Source organism: Tasmannia lanceolata, unplaced genomic scaffold, assembly GCF_043159265.1.
Source record: "Tasmannia lanceolata isolate RefF3 unplaced genomic scaffold, GAP_Taslan_0.1 ptg000008l, whole genome shotgun sequence".
In the NCBI taxonomy this organism is placed as follows: Eukaryota; Viridiplantae; Streptophyta; class Magnoliopsida; order Canellales; family Winteraceae; genus Tasmannia; species Tasmannia lanceolata.
In genome coordinates, this window is record NW_027518685.1 from 9,260,716 (window position 1) to 9,275,463 (window position 14,748).

Here is a 14,748-nt window from a genome sequence, read left to right on the forward strand (position 1 = left end):
TTGCATTTTGGATATCTTTTTTTAAATCTGATCCGACCTATATGGGGCCCGGTTTTTCAACCTAAAAACTGACCCAACCTAAGACCCATGATTTCTCGACTTGTCAAGGGGCATTTTTGGGTCGGGTCAAGTAGGTTGAGTATAATCTAACCCAAGTTGCATCCCTACCGTTCAGCGCTCGCCCTCTCTCTCTCTCTCTCTCTGGGTCGGGTCAAGTAGGTTGAGTAAAATCTAACCCAAGTTGCAACCCTACCGTTCGGGTCTCTCTCTCTCTCCGCATAAAAAAACGCACCATACCCACAGAGGGGTGTCAATGGACCAAGACAATCCAATGGACCATCCAAATACGAACTTAATTGGATCGTGACGGGTGGGGCAGTTCTAAATCTGATTTTATTACACTATTTTTCAAAAATTGCATCCAATTTTTTAAAACTACATAAATTATTTTAGTGGTTTTTTAAAAACGAGTGTGCATTTTTTCCTAACGATTCCTATTTTCAGTATTATTATGTCGTTCATCTCACTCAAGTCTCTACTGGGACACTCTCTCATGGACGGTCCGATTTGAAATGGATCGTGACGGGAATTAATATCCCAATAACACTTCGAATTATGGTGTGGGTCCAGCGCTAAGAGTCTAAGAACCCTCTCTCTCTCTCTCTCTCTCTCGATCTTGATCTGCTGTTGCTAGGTCTTCTTCCCATCAAAATTCGTGTCTATTTTCCAGGATCTGTAACAGGCGTTGCAGGTTGATTTCATGGTTGATTTTTATATCGATTATATTACCGATTTGTTCTTCTAACGATGAAAATGATATTCTGTTGATTTGACTACTAGAGATTTGTTCTTATCTTTGTCGTAGATCTCTATTTCTGGTCTTATATTTTCTAGGATTTGATTGTTCTCAAAATTTTTTGCCCAGATCTATATAAGGCGAGGCCAGATCTGTTGAAATAACCTAGATCTGTTCAAGAGATATTCCCTATTTTCTTTTTCTTAAGGTATTTTTCTCTGATCCATTTTCTTTCCTTCATTCCCTGTTGCATCAAAGATTTGCTCCTTTTTTTATCAATGATTTGCCTTTCATGTTCCTGTAGGATCGAATTGTGATTAGTTTGACGAATCTGCATTTTTCTTTCTTGCAGTTCTTTCTTTAGTTTGTCTGATTTACACCATTTTTTTGGGGTCCAAAGCTGTTTTGGTTAATGTATGGTATATTCCAAAGATTTTTTCATCAGTTTTGGTTGAATTTTCATTAGGCTGATATAGTAACCTATTGGGTAAGCTGGATGGTGTTTTAGGAAATAATTTTGTATAAGTTGCCTCCATCTTGGAGAAGCTTACAAGCATTTATCTCCTGCTATTTTCTTGTAATAATCACATCCTTACTGCGCCGTTTACTAACTTTGGTTCTCCAGGTGTTCAATTGATTGAGAGTATTCTGTTGCTTAATCCCTGATAAGATCAGTGTCTTGTAGTCCCTGACGATTTATACTTGTTGGCATTTGGAAGCACTTCACAATGGTAAAAGCATAACTCATTCCAACTTTTTTTTTACTCTATTTCTGGATAATTGACAATGCTCTTGAATGATATTCATCTGGTTGTATTAAGTTTTGGACTCTGGATTCTTATTGAATCATATTCTTAATCTTTTCTCACTGATTTATATTTGTTTGATCATATTCTAACATTGGTTATATCCAAGGATCAATGCATACATATGTATGTCTGTTCTGTTAATGAAAATATTACACTTCTCTTGTTGAGTGCCCTATGTTATGAATCTTGAATGGTTAAGGTTACCCACATTGTGGATCACCAAATTTTACCTTGCCTCAAGAGAAAAGATTTTACCAGATCGGGTCATTGTTTTAGCATACAATAAGAGGTCTTGCAATAAGCTCACCTATGATGATGTATAAAGCTACTATTCGGTCCTGGCTTTGGTCTTTCCTTTACAATTATTTTCTTCATTCTATTTCGAATGAAGAAAATTATGAATATTTATTATGTTCTAGGTACTGAATTTCTTTTTTATTTCGGCTATGTGAATAGGTGGTTCTTGCAGCTTCTATCATAAACAAATCTGGAAAAGGTGCGTTTGCTGAATGAATGAAAATCATTTCATGGTTTTCTGTATTTTGTTGTTACCAATTATCACTTAATGTATATGAGACCTTGACATTGAGTCTACAACATTGTTGCAATTTCATTACTTGTTGACTTTCTTTTTATTCGTACTGAAATTGTTGAAGGTGTCTTTGGGCATTTTCTTGAAATACATAGAGCCTTAAAATAGCAGAATTGTATGCGGAAATGCTTTTTTTTTATTTTAAACCTGGTGTTTTCTTTTTATTGCACAAGCATCTCTACTCATTCTTTCTGACAGACACAAAATTATTCATAGGATTTTTCCAGAAATTATTCATCTTTTATTTGTTCTCAATATCAGTTTTAAAATAAAGTTGCATGGCTAGCTATTTAGCAGTCAAGCTATCTCATTTTCTTGCTCCTTTGACCATTTACTCTCTTATCAAGATGGATCGCAAGCAGTTATTGTCTCTGATATATATTTTATTGTTATTGTGCTATTATTAGCTGACACCACCAGTATTATTCTACTTACTTTCTGTATACCTTTCTTGCAGCTCTGGTTTCGAGGCAGTTTGTGGTGATGTCTCGTATAAGGATAGAAGGATTGCTCGCAGCATTTCCCAAGTTGGTTGGCATAGGGCAACAACACACATATGTTGAGACTGAGAATGTGCGCTATGTCTACCAGCCCATAGAAGCTCTGTATTTGTTACTTGTAACAAACAAGCAGAGCAACATTCTTGAAGATTTGGAGACCTTGAGACTGCTTTCCAAACTTGTATCCTTTGTAAAGGGGTTCATATAATAGTGTTTGCGTCCTGCACTGGAGGAGAGCTTTTTTAGTGGTTTTTTTGAGTGGTTGTGTCATATCTGATCTTGTTTTATGGTGTAGGGACTAAAGGACACTACTTCCTTAGATGCAAATTCTTCTCCATAAATTTTCAAGTCTTACATAACTGCCTCGTGTTATCAAAGGACCATTTTGTTGAAGATGCTTAAAATTTTATGCTTCCAAATAATCCTTTAATATACACATTACTAGAATGAAGAGTCTTTGTTATTTCATGGAAGTTGTAGATGTGGGTCCTTTTTCCATAAAACATTTTTGAAGTTTTTGCATTCTTAGGGATTTTGATTATTATAGCAGTTATGTGACTTCGATATTCTCGTCTTTTAAAATTTCTGTGGCATTTTTGCTGTTTCCTGTGAAGAGCAGGAGTCTTTTCAGTGTCAAAATATTTCCAAGTCATGCAAGCATTTGGTTTTTTTTTTTTTTTTTTTTTTTTTTGAATGATTGCAAACATTTGTTTATGTCTAGAAGTTATGTGGCAAGCGATATATTAAGTTTATACCTTAACTCTATTTAGGTTCCTGAGTATGCGCCCTCTCTGGATGAAGAGGGTATTTGCAAGATGGCTTTTGAGCTTATTTTTGCTTTTGATGAAGTGATCTCTCTTGGCCACAAAGAAAGTGTAACTGTTGCTCAAGTTAAGCAATACTGTGAGATGGAAAGTCATGAAGAAAGACTGCACAAGCTGGTAATGCAGAGCAAGATCAATGAAACCAAGGATGTAATGAAGCGTAAAGCCAGTGAGATTGACAAAAGCAAGGTATTTGTTCATGATGCAACGTAAAGCTCAAAGACTCCTTATATTGTTTGGTGGTTATCACTAATTTTCCCCTGTTTACGGTTGCTCTTTGGCAATTTTTCTTAATTTCTTGTATAATCATATATTAAAATTTTGCAGATTGATAGAACCAGAAGTGATAAAGGAGGATTTATGGCTCTTCAGGGAAGAATTGAAAGTAGCTTTAGTGATATGAGTATATCTAGTAGTGGTGGAGGTGGATTTGGAAGCAATTCTGGATTTGGATTGGGTGCTGATGTGGAGCCTTTTCCTAGCAAGTCTAAAGGTTTTTGCTTTATTCTATGCTTGAATTTCAATGAAGTGTGCTTAATTTGCTATGAAATGAATTATGGAACTTAATTTTGAATTTGGTGGTAGCATCATCAATGTTTCATAACTGCATAAACAGTCTTTACTTGAGCTAAATTACCCATTATTCTTTAGAATTTCTTAAGGATTGATTGACTTCTATATATAATCTCCAAAGCTTTGAGGATCCCACACTTTGAAGCTTTGAGAAAATATAACCGATCGATGCAGCTGCCAGAGTGAAGAGGAAAAATACACTAAACAAACATGATATACATTAACATTGTATTTGGGTGTATAAGAAAATTTTGAAGAACAAATACATAACATCACATTCATGCTTGTATAGTTTCTCTTCATTCTAATAAAATGTTTTTGTTACCATTATGGGCAAGAAAGAAAAGCATACCAGCCATTTACTACCGAAGTCTTAACTTATTAAAATACTTGATTATTGATAATTTTACTCTTAACAAGAGATAATTTATACATTTTCATTGGTGAAATATTTATATCACCAGGTCGTCCCCCTGCGTCTGCCACTGCTCCTCCAAAAGGACTTGGTATGCAACTTGGGAAAACACAAAAGACAAACCAATTTTTGGAATCTTTAAAAGCTGAAGGAGAAGTGATTCTTGAGGATGTACAACCAACCGCCATTCATTCAAAGTCATCCATTCCACCAACTGATCCCATTACATTGACTGCTGAGGAAAGGCTTAATGTGACACTCAAGCGGGATGGTGGGGTTGGCAACTTTGATGTTCAGGGTACCCTTTCGCTTCAAATTTTGAACCAGGAAGATGGGCTCATTCAAGTTCAGGTTATCTCTCCCCCCCTCTCTCTCATGTGTGTTTGAGTGGATGCATGGATAGAACTTGTTCAAACTCATCAGCAAACACTTTACTATGGATTGTGAATTGGGTTTGTATTTTTTTTTCTCTTTAATATTTCTTTTCCAATCTCTAAGGCCCTGTTTGAATTGCAAGGAAAACATTTTTGATGGAATTTTTTTTCTTGGGAGAATTTTTCTTTCCATGACTTAGAGGGAAGTAATATGATTATGGTTAATTTAGAGGGTTATTATCATAAATTGAAGGTCTTTCTTAGTAAAAATTAATTAGTGTGGGTTCAAATTATCTTTTTTTGCGAGTTAAAAAAGTAGGAAATTTTATAAACATTTCCCTTTACAAACTGTTCCAAAAAAATTCCTGCAATCCTAACGGGGCCTAAAAGTAAAAAACAAGAAAAGAAAAGAAAAAACTATCAAAATTTTTTTAGGGTAAAAAGAAAGTCTTGAACCCAAAAGTGTAGTAGGCAAGTCTAATCACTAGGAAAAGGGGTTGGTCAAAGTTAGAAAAGAGTCTGCTAACAATGCTGATTTCAGGGTTTAGAGTCCTTATAAAGTAATAACTGACTTACATCTTTGTTTAGAAGTGGAACTTGAAACAGTTTTATTGGTTGGTGGATTAATGCCTTTTGTTACTATTCTGAACGTCCTTAACATTTATGACCTCATACTCTTGAATGTTTACCAGAATTGCTGGTTTGAAGTCACTGTGAAGAAAATAGAGTATCTCCTCAATTATTGTATGTACTTAATTATAAGATGATGATATTTTTTCTTGATTGAATTTCTTTGTGATATACCTATCTATATTAAGCATCTCCTGTTTGTTAAAAATAAATGGTTACGTTTGTTATTTTTAAAGGTAAAAATTTATTTTTCAAAGAGACGGCTCCATTTTCAAAAAAAAAAGAAAGAAAAAAAGAAGAAGAGACGGCTAGGGATGAGATGGCCCTAAGCCTACAAAATACAGAAAAAACCCATTACTCCATAGGGAGAGAACTATATACAATGAAGCAATCTCTATACTCCCCTGATTTGACAGATCATTTGCCATTTTGTTCGCCGGTCAGGGGGTATGGGAGGAGAGGCACATCTATTCCTTAAGATTGCAGTTCCGAGAGATAATATTAGCAAATCTTTACGGCTCCTTAGAATCAATGGATGCTCAGGTTATTAGGTTTGCCCAATCACCCTCTGCCAAGATTTGGAATCCTTGGATCTTTGACGATATTAAGACCTTTGAGCAGGGCTTTAATCTCTGCCTCGTTAGAATCTGCAAAGCCTATGGGGCCTGAAAAACCTTTATTGACCTCACTTTGTCATTTCTGATCACTCCTCCGATCCCAGCCAGCCCAGGATTGCCACGTGCATTGGAGTCCATTTAGGCTTTGGTTTACACCTGGCATACATTGACTTTCCTTTTCTCTCAGGCCTGCGGATGTTTCAGCCATTAAAAAGGACCGCTAATGGATTCTGGAAAAACCCAGTCCACGTCAAAACAGAGAAGAATAGTATTCCAAATCACAGGCAATATCACAATGGATGAAGAGGTGATTTGCCAATTATTCTTCAGTTTTGCTCATGAGACACCAATTTTCCAACCTTGTTTTTTTCTTCTTAAGCATGCCATGTGTGTTACTTGTCGCAATGGATGAAGAGGTTACGTTTTTGTTAGCTGTTTACTAAAAGATAGCAATAAGAGTTATGCTAGGAAGACAAGCTGTGCTAATGTTTTTGTTAACAGTGGTTACCAGAATAGCGGCACATTCGTATAATGATTAGCTCCTTTGATCTGGTTGGCCATCGCTATGCCCATTGACTCTGCTCCCTTTGGGTTTTTTTTTTGGGTTGGGGGGGGGGGGGGGCATCAACAACTGCTGGGCTGAGGTAATCAAGTAGAAGATTTTGAGGCCGTGAAAATCAGAAACCACATATCTTGAATATAATAACTGAAATCCACAAAAAAATCATCAAAATAACCTTAGGAAATCCCTATGAGAGTTGGAGTACCAAACTAGCTGCTGTTGAAATCAATTTAAGATATCAATTGGCGGAGTTTACCCCCTCCCCCCATAATTCACTGTTGCTATTACTTTCTATTTCCAATTCTAATGGTTATTTGATTGCTTTTCTCTCATCTTCTCTATTTCGTTTTACCAGAAATTGTTCTCTGTGAATCTGAAAATATTACTGGCTATCTTGCATCAGTATGGGGGTATATCGAGTGTCGGATTCGGCAAAACTTCAAGAAGAAAGATTCATAGATTAGCCAAAATATTTTAATCAATTCTCAAATTTTAATATTTTACACAAGAATAGGGTTACACCAATATATTAAAAAATTTAATATGTTAATTTAATATAATGTTTTATTTCCATATAGAAAACTTACTATCAGGCTGGATAGAACTCAAAACATGCCATAATTGTAAAGTTGTAGCAGTAGTGTTGAGAAAAAATCAAATAAAACAGATCTAGAAGTGTCACAGCGAATCTTCAAGTATCGGAATCTGATGCATGCCTGACATGAGTACGTTGCCCATTTAGAAGAAACCGTGTAACATGGATTACCAGCCATTGCCTCCCTGCTCAAGTGGTAAGTTGCACTAAGGTATGGTGGAGTGGTGGACTATATTTTTTAGTCAGGTTCTTGTAAGAAGCGTTTTAAAGAACATAATCTTTAAAATGCAATATAGTATAGATGTGGAGTAGTATGTTGCAGAGGACTGTGAGATTTGCTGAACGGACCATGGTCATTGGCCGAACTAGCGGCAATTGCCTCATCATCGGTCGCCTGTTGGGAGAAATCGTTGACGTCATTTGTCCCTACGCTGTTCCCCCAGCCATCCTGGAAATAGAAGTTGGGGGGGGGGGGGGGGGGAGGGTAGTTGGGGGTTGTAAGGCGATTCTAGTTTGCGACACGTATCACCTTCGAGTCAGGAGTATGCTCAGTTCAGAAGCAAATCAAATTGAAAATTTGAGGGGGTGGCGAAGCTGTGGGCAGAAGGAAACATGGGGGATTGGTTCTATTTGAGGTGGTGGTTCCGTAACTTCGCCTTCTGGCCAATCTACAGGCTCTTTAATAAGCTGTGGAGCCTAAATGGCTAGTGTTCTATTGATGTGCCAACGATTGGGGTTTTGATTCTGAAATTAAAAAAAGTGATCAATGGCAATAGGCAAGAATAAGGTGAGGCCTGACATGATAGGCAGCTCCTTCTGAGACATGGTCATAGCTGCCTCAGTGATGCAGGAGCAATAGGGAAGATACAACCATTGACTAGTTCATTTCAAGGATGCCAGAGCGGGAATCGAAGGCTCCCAGGGAAGATTCCTGCTCAAGGTTGCTAGAGCGAGAATCGAAAGCGGGAATCGAAGGCTCCCAGGGAAGAATCCTGCTTCCTTGGTTCATTTTACACTAATGTCCAATATTAATTCTTGTTGCTTTGATATCAAATATGATGTAGGATTAATAGAAGAATTCAATTCAATTCTTCTGCAAATTGTCCAAAAATATGGTCGAAATAACTCAGATATAACCATTCTATATGATACATATCTCAAAAATTTCAGTTAGGGTTAATCTAGATGATGCAAGCTGAAATCAAGTTGATCTGACTGTTGAATCATATAAGCATCTCAATTTAGAATCCAATGGTTGAGATTGAATTAATCAACCTTCAAATCTCAGATCAGATCTTAGTGTATTGAGTATTCACTTGTTTTAAATGTTGTTGCTGCGAATTGAAAGATTTCCTGCTTGTCTTAATGACATATCACTGTTATTTCATCTTATTTGCAGATTGAAACTGGTGGAAATCCTGGCGTCCTCTTCAAAACTCACCCTAACATCAACAGGGAGTTATTTTCCAATGAAAATATTCTTGGCCTGAAGGATCCTAACAGGCCTTTTCCCACTGGTCAAGCTGGTGATGCCGCAGGTGTTGGCCTTCTGAAATGGAGAATGCAGAGCACGGATGAGTCTATTGTGCCATTGACCAGTAGGTTTTTCTGTTCTTGTTACAATTATTCCCAGGTATTCTATTGTTATTCTTATATCTTTTTTTTTTAATTCCTGTTTCGTTTTGCAGTCAACTGCTGGCCCTCTGTTTCCGGAAGTGAGACATACGTAAACATTGAATATGAAGCTTCCGGGATGTTTGACCTACAAAATGTTGTGGTCTCTGTGCCACTTCCAGCACTTCGAGAGCCACCAAGTGTTAGGCAAATTGATGGCGAATGGAGGTGAGTGCTTCCAATGCTATCTTTTATTGCTGTGCATAGGTTTTCAACATACTTGTTGCCACTTCAACTTTATGAATCCACTCTGCATAGCTAAGCCCATGAAATAGGGTTGCAGCTGACATTCTTGGTGGTGCTGAAATTCCATTGCTTATTTCTGTTATCGTTTATTTGTTGGCATTGAGTGCGTTGAGTCGAATTAATGCATAAAATCTAAAGAAACAATAAATAATGGATATGACCCTTTTAGTTGTGAAATTGGATGTTGTTGAAATGGAAATGATTCCAGAGTTAATGGAATTCTTCTGAATGGATTTCTATTCTATTTTGTTGATGGTCATAATTTATACTAAGCTCATAAAGTTAGATGTCATAAAGAACAAGAGTATAGATGCTATAAACTAAAATCTATGTTCTTGTAAAATCTTTTTTAATTGTTGTTCTTTATAAATTATAAACATAAATAGCTGCCCTATGACTCGTACAGAGAAGAAACAAGGTTTAATTTTCACCAGTAGAGTTATAAATCCTGGGCACCATTCTTTGCTAAGTTTCAATGGCCTTTCTCCCAAGTGGTTTGGATATCCTTGAGCAAAATTTAGTCCATTAAAAAGTTACTGATAGAAAAATTCAAAGGCAGTCAAAATTCCATGATCACAAGTTGTTTCTATGTTTTGCTGTTAGTGCACTAATTGTTCGATACCTTGACACTTCTTTCGCTGGCAGGTATGACCCAAGGAGTTCTGTCATAGAGTGGTCCATCCTTCTTATTGATAGCTCTAATCGCAGGTCAGCGAGTGCTTGAGTCTTGAATAAATTTCATCTCTTGAAATTATATTTCTTTGAAAGCTCGTAGTCTATTAAAATAACTTGTGAACCTTTTGCTACCTTTTGATCCTTGGCAGTGGATCGATGGAGTTTATCGTTCCTCCAGCTGATTCTTCAGTGTTCTTTCCCATTAACGTAAGGTTTACTGCTGCAAAGACATTCAGTGACATAAAGGTTTGTGGAATTTCGGCTTCAGTTTACATTTTAGTAGTTTATTTCTCTTTATTGCTCTTCTTAGTAGTTTTCAGAGCATGGGTATTAGAATACTTTTCTAACAATGCAACTTCGAGTTTTGTTAAACCACTAGGTCTGTTTGGTTTCAAAATATCCCTGGGTTTATCAGGGGTTGTGTGCTTTTTGGTTGCCACATCAGCAAAAAACTCTGGTTGGTTGCATGTAGAGTTTCAAATTACCAAGAGACTACTCGGCTTGTTTCTGTGTCTCCTCTTTGTCAGCCCACGTGGCATACCAACAAACCACTATCAAAAGTGGTTTTTTTCTAGTAGAATTGATGAACTTACAACTTACAACCAAACACTACTTACAACTAGTTGAGGCCAACTAAGTAGAACACCCCCTACCGCGAAATGCCTTCTGAGATGATTTTCTGTAGTGATTGAGGCCCAAAAAAAAAAAGCAATTACAGTGTGTTATTTCTCAGGACCTGACTAGTGATGATCACTTTAGGTCCTATTAGGATGTTCTTTTTGCCCATTGGTGTGTTGTTTTGATGCAGCCTCTAACGGAAAATTCACAGAAATAATTTAGCAAAAAAAAAAAAACAATGAGAAATCTACGGACACTGTTTGGAAATTTAAGCACGAAAAATAACAGTAAACTTTAAACGGAGGAACTGAAGATTTACATTTTGCAACTTAAGTAAAAGAAATCAGTTACAAGGCTAGACCTGTTTATGCAGGAATAGACAAACGATATCTGTAATGGATGGTGTGCCGATTGACATAACTCGTAATAGGGATAAACAGAAATTCTTCATCCCTTTCAGAATCCGTCCATTGTTCATCCCATATATAGACTCTTCATCAAAGCTATGTAGGCTCAAAGACAACTTCTAGTTGATTGCAAATTACATCCTAGTCGAACAAAACCTAATGACTGAACTACCTAGTTTCAGGACTCATTAAAATTCCTGAAAATGCACCATAATTCATAATAAATTAAAGCAAAGAAAATCCCTGAATTTCTTCCCCATACACATCTCCTGTGCTGATGCCAGCATGATGTCATGCTGACATCATCATTGTGGTCTAGTTTAGAGACGTTTAAATTTCAGAGATGCTGGTAAGGGCCTGCTGGGGGAACTTGTGGGCCGCCTAGCCGCTCCGGCCTTCTCTCCCTTTCCATTTGAAATAACGCATCTTGACTTGAAATCTTCATATGCATAATAGCTTTCCAATTCATCTTCTCCAATCCTTCCATGTCAATCCACTTGACTAACTCTATAGGTATAGTTCTCCAATGAAGAACACACTATACAAGCGTTTGTCCTCTATACTAGGCAAGTGTTTCCAGGGGCGGATGCACATATATCTTGAGGGGGGGCCATGGCCCCCCCCCATGAGTTGCAAAATTCTTTTTATGGTTCATGGCTATACATGCATGCCTAGATATTTTAGTGGCCATGGCCCCCCCAATGACCAATGCAGACAAGTGTAAATTAATCCGGCCCCCTCAACTGTAAATTTCTGGCTCCTTCCCTGAATGTTTCTCCTCTATTAGTCACATGTCCTACCAAGATGCTTTCCTCATTGAAATCTTCCTCACCATTGTTATAGACATCATAATTTATAAACCAGTTCTCCGACAAGTTCTGTCAAGTCCACTATTACCTCATTCTTCATAGATTCTTCAAAAAGACCCCTTACTGAAAGAAAATTGCATTCCTCTTGAGATTTGGAATTACTATTCACTTTTGTAGTGGAAGTACTACTTCCACATTGTCTTTGTAAAAGCTGTCTACACGATGAACACTTCTCCGATCATACTGCCATTATCTTCCCAATCTCACATGGCAATAGACATGTCCACCGCTCACACTTAATTTTGTCATTATACTTACCTTGAAGTCTTGAACAAAAGAAAAAGGAGCTCCATAGAAATTTTGTACCTCTCCACCTTTCTGCAACCATGCTTGTAGGGACTGAGGCTTATCCTCTAATTTTAACTTATCCTCCACCATGAGTTGAGAGACATTCTCACAACTACTGCCTTCACTAATTAGTAATGACATTGTATTTCTTTTCTCTAGTATACATCCTTCCCAAATCATCCGGTGCTCTAGGCACATTGTTTGCTGAATTACAAGGGTTTATCCTTCATCTTTGTATGTGTCTTTAGCTTCTGGTACTTCCATAATGTCATTTGCTTACTCTACTCACCTTCAACATAAGATCATCCCCAGCATTGACAAAATTTTGTCATGGGCACTTCACTAATCTGTGTCCTACCTGATTCCACTTGAAGCCTACAACCCTAGATTGATTTGATCTTTTTGTATATCTTGCTGTTGGTGGAGGTTTTGGAGCTGCGTAGGAACTTTTTGATCTACTTATTTCTGTACCCATGGATAGACTGACCGTATGTCTCATTGTATTTGTGGTAAAGGCTGAGACCGATCCTCAGACCGACAGCTGAGCCCTCTCTCACCCCAATTTATCTGATCTTGTTGATGTATTTATAATGGTAGTACGGTAAAGGAATATATCAGATGTGATTCATTTATTTATTTATTTTTGGTTATTGAATAAAGATGGTGGTTATTGAATAAAGATGGTTGGGCTCTGCCAAACCCCAGCTTATCTATCAACAAAAAAAAATCAATGTTGAAACAGTTAACTGTTCTTACAAAATTTCGTAGCTAACACGAATACTAACTGGACTGAAACTACAAACAGAAATCCTACAACAGTCCAGAATCTTATTACAAATTTACCTAGTTCCTTTCTCATATTAAAACTTCCAGGAAAAAGCGCCATTATTCGTAATAATATAAAACAGTGAGGATCTCTGAATTCTCTGCCTTTAACTGGTCTGTGGACCCACTACGGATGTCACCGTGAAATCTTGCTGAGGTCATCATTATAAGTCTGTTTTGAGGCTGTTTCTTTCTGCTGTAGTTTTAATCATGGTTTTAAATTTCCACCGAAATCGAAGTTTCAAATTTCCACCGAAACCGACACGAAATGACCGAAATGTGTCCGTTTCCATCCACACCAAAATCTAAGCCGAAACGACAAAATGCATAAACCAAAATTGTAAGTATAATAGTGGGATACTATATCAGTATGTATTGCATAATTATATACCTATATGAATTGCATGCAAAATATGGTTCATGTATTATATATAAATATGTATATGAATTACATGTGGAATTTGGTATGTACTAAATTATCAGACATTTGCGATAAGTGCATGTCACTAGGTCTTCAAAATTGTATATTACATGTCTTCGATGTTTTTAAACCATTATGAATGGTTGTCTTGCTTATGTGAGATGGTTTCTAGGTTTGTATTCATGCTTATTCTTACATTTCTTGAAGTTTCGTCTTTAAATTGTATCAATTGCATATGTTTCCAATGTTTATGTGATTTTACAGGATTTCCATCAAAATTTTCAACCAAAATATTTTTGTTTCCGTAATGACAAAAAATTGAAATTTAAAACCTTGGTTTTTAGAGCTGCTTAATTGTGACGAGGGTGTGCTGGTGAAAGCTTCTAGGGCCTCTAAACTTGAATCCTGTTTCCACCACCAATTCCGCCAAAACCCATTCCCCTAAAATGATAATGCCATGATTATTCCAATTAATTTCAAGGGTTGTGAAAGCACATTTCCACACAGTTATGTTTCCCATGTATTGATTGTGGTGCATGTGGTTTGATACATATTTGTACGTGCAGGTTGTTAGTGTGTTGCCTCTGAGAGGCGGTCCTTCGCCAAAGTTCGCTCAAAGAACACAGCTTCTCACCGAAAACTACCAAGTGGTTTGACCTTTGATGGGTACAGATATAAATGCAATGAGTTAGCATTTGTTCCAGTTTTCTCTTTCAAATAAACCTTTGCCGAGATTTCTGCTTGTTGCTACTGCACTGAAGTTTTGAGTAAACTAAATTGGGTATTGTTATTTGATTCTTCCCATGGGTTGTACCCTTTTTTCACTTGTCAATTGAAATGATTTAACCATCTCTGGGAGACCATGATGTAGAGGTTTTTTTTCCTCAAATTGGGTAATTCTCGTACCAACTTTTTGTACTTAATTTCTGCTGCTGCCCTAGGTATAGATCCCCACTTGGGCAACCGGGAAGTGAACCAGTCAATCAGTTACCCTCAATAGGCTCCGTTTCTTTCCAAGTAAAAGAAATCTTACGCCCATTTTGGACTGAAGAAATGGGTGTAAATTTTTTTATGCCGCTTTTACGATATTGTTGGATGAAATATCGGAGAATTTATATGATGGGTGGCCGTGAAAACACGTGAAGTCTGAAAAAAGTAGGTACGGCCCACTTTTTTCGATGATCGAAACCGTTCATCTATTTGGGCACAACATAAATAGATTGTGCCCCAAAAATCAATTCCATAGGATGATCATAACCCTCCGATCTGTAGAAGATCCTATAAATGATTTTTGGAAATATCCATTTTCAGATCAGTTCAGATCGGAGGGTTAGGATCTTCCTATGGAAATGATTTTTGGGGCACAACCTATTTACGTTGTGCCCAAACAGATGAACGGTTTGGATCATCGAAAAAAGTGGGCCGTACCTACTTTTTT

General features: G+C 37.1%; 1 protein-coding gene across 2 annotated transcripts; it reads left to right on the forward strand.

The window, feature by feature from the left end:
- Positions 1-534: 534 nt before the first annotated feature.
- LOC143884263 (coatomer subunit delta-like) lies at positions 535-14,159 on the forward strand. 2 transcript variants are annotated; one of them, XM_077387729.1, is made up of 13 exons: positions 535-763; positions 926-1,004; positions 1,422-1,527; positions 2,062-2,101; positions 2,655-2,878; positions 3,468-3,710; positions 3,849-4,014; positions 4,559-4,860; positions 8,687-8,885; positions 8,976-9,129; positions 9,853-9,915; positions 10,032-10,128; positions 13,877-14,159. In XM_077387729.1, the coding sequence occupies exons 3-13, from the start codon at positions 1,525-1,527 to the stop codon at positions 13,964-13,966; spliced, it is 1,581 nt and encodes a 526-aa protein (XP_077243844.1). In that variant the 5' UTR covers positions 535-763; positions 926-1,004; positions 1,422-1,524; the 3' UTR covers positions 13,967-14,159. The 2 variants fall into 2 exon arrangements, with proteins under 2 accessions (XP_077243844.1, XP_077243843.1); XM_077387728.1 differs by having other exon boundaries at positions 535-751.
- Positions 14,160-14,748: the final 589 nt, after the last annotated feature.

Excerpts from the sequence above, each read along its gene's own strand:
- LOC143884263 (XM_077387729.1), top strand. Across the intron at positions 4,861-8,686 it reads ATGGGCTCATTCAAGTTCAG|ATTGAAACTGGTGGAAATCC; the intron begins GTTATCTCTCCC and ends TCTTATTTGCAG. Across the intron at positions 9,916-10,031 it reads ATTGATAGCTCTAATCGCAG|TGGATCGATGGAGTTTATCG; the intron begins GTCAGCGAGTGC and ends GATCCTTGGCAG.